This window comes from Malurus melanocephalus, unplaced genomic scaffold (assembly GCF_030028575.1).
Source record: "Malurus melanocephalus ecotype Western Australia unplaced genomic scaffold, MMel_1.1 scaffold_1490, whole genome shotgun sequence".
Taxonomy (NCBI): domain Eukaryota; kingdom Metazoa; phylum Chordata; class Aves; order Passeriformes; family Maluridae; genus Malurus; species Malurus melanocephalus.
In genome coordinates, this window is record NW_026624722.1 from 19,327 (window position 1) to 20,377 (window position 1,051).

At 63.2% G+C, this 1,051-nt stretch overlaps 1 protein-coding gene across 1 annotated transcript in view; it reads left to right on the top strand.

The window, feature by feature from the left end:
* The first annotated feature begins 857 nt into the window (after positions 1-857).
* Positions 858-1,051, top strand: part of SNF8 (SNF8 subunit of ESCRT-II) — a 9,421-nt gene continuing 9,227 nt past the window's right edge. Inside the window, exon 1 of the mRNA XM_057388011.1 lies at positions 858-952. Within this exon, the coding sequence (XP_057243994.1) occupies positions 899-952 (54 nt within the window). The 5' untranslated portion in view covers positions 858-898. The remainder of the gene's footprint in view (positions 953-1,051) is intronic.

Here is a 1,051-nt window from a genome sequence, read left to right on the forward strand (position 1 = left end):
CTCAGAACCCCCCTTTATCCCCTCAGATCCCGTTTATCCCCTTTTTCCTCCCAGACCCCCTTTGTCCCCTCAGAACCCCCTTTATCCCCTCAGAGTCCCCTTTAATCCCCTTTTTCCCCTCAGAACCCCCCTTTATCTCCTCAGAACTCCCGTTTATCCCCTTTTCCCCCTCAGAATCCCCTTTTATCCCCTTGCTCCCCTCAGATTCCCCTTTATCCTCTCAGAATCCCCCTTTATCCCTTCAGAACCCGCCTTTATCCCCTTTTTCCCCTCAGAACCCCCTTTATCCCCTCAGAACCCCCCTTTATCCTCTTTTATCCCCTCAGAACCCTCGTTTATTCCCTTTTTCTCTTCAGAACCCCCTTTCTCCTCTCAGAATCCCCTTTATCGTTTTTATCCCCCTCCTCCCTGCCGGTGTCGCCGCCATCCCTCGGTGGGCGGGGCGGGAGCCCTGAGGGAGGAACGCGTTCCCGCCTTTTCCGCGCGTGACTCGGCCACGCCCCCTTCACACGTGACTCCGCCCCTCCCCCCGCGCGCGTGACCCGGTCCCGCCTCTTTCGGCGCGCGCTTGGCCCCGCCCCCTTTACACGTGTTCGGCCCCGTCCCCTCCGCGCGTGACTCCGCCCCTTCACCTGTGACTCCGCCCCTTTGCGTGTGACTCCGCCCCTTTGCGTGTGACTCCACCCCTTTACATGTGACTCCGCCCCTTTTGCGTGTGACTTCGCTCCTTTGAGTGTGACTCCGCCCCTTTGCGTGTGACCCCGCCCCTTCACGTGTATCTCCGCCCCTTTGCGCGTGACTCCGCCCCTTTCACGCGTGAGTCCGCCCATTTTKTGTGGCTCCGCCCCGCGTCGCGGGCTGATGACGTCACACCGGGCGCGCCGGTGGCGGGGCCGGGATGCACCGGCGGGGGGTGGGCGCGGGCGCCATCGCCCGGAGGAAACTCACCGAGGTGAGGGCACCGGGAACACCGGGGACACCGGGAACACACACCGGGAACACACACCGGGAACACCGGGGGGAGCGGCAGGGCCGGGACAGCGCCCTGACA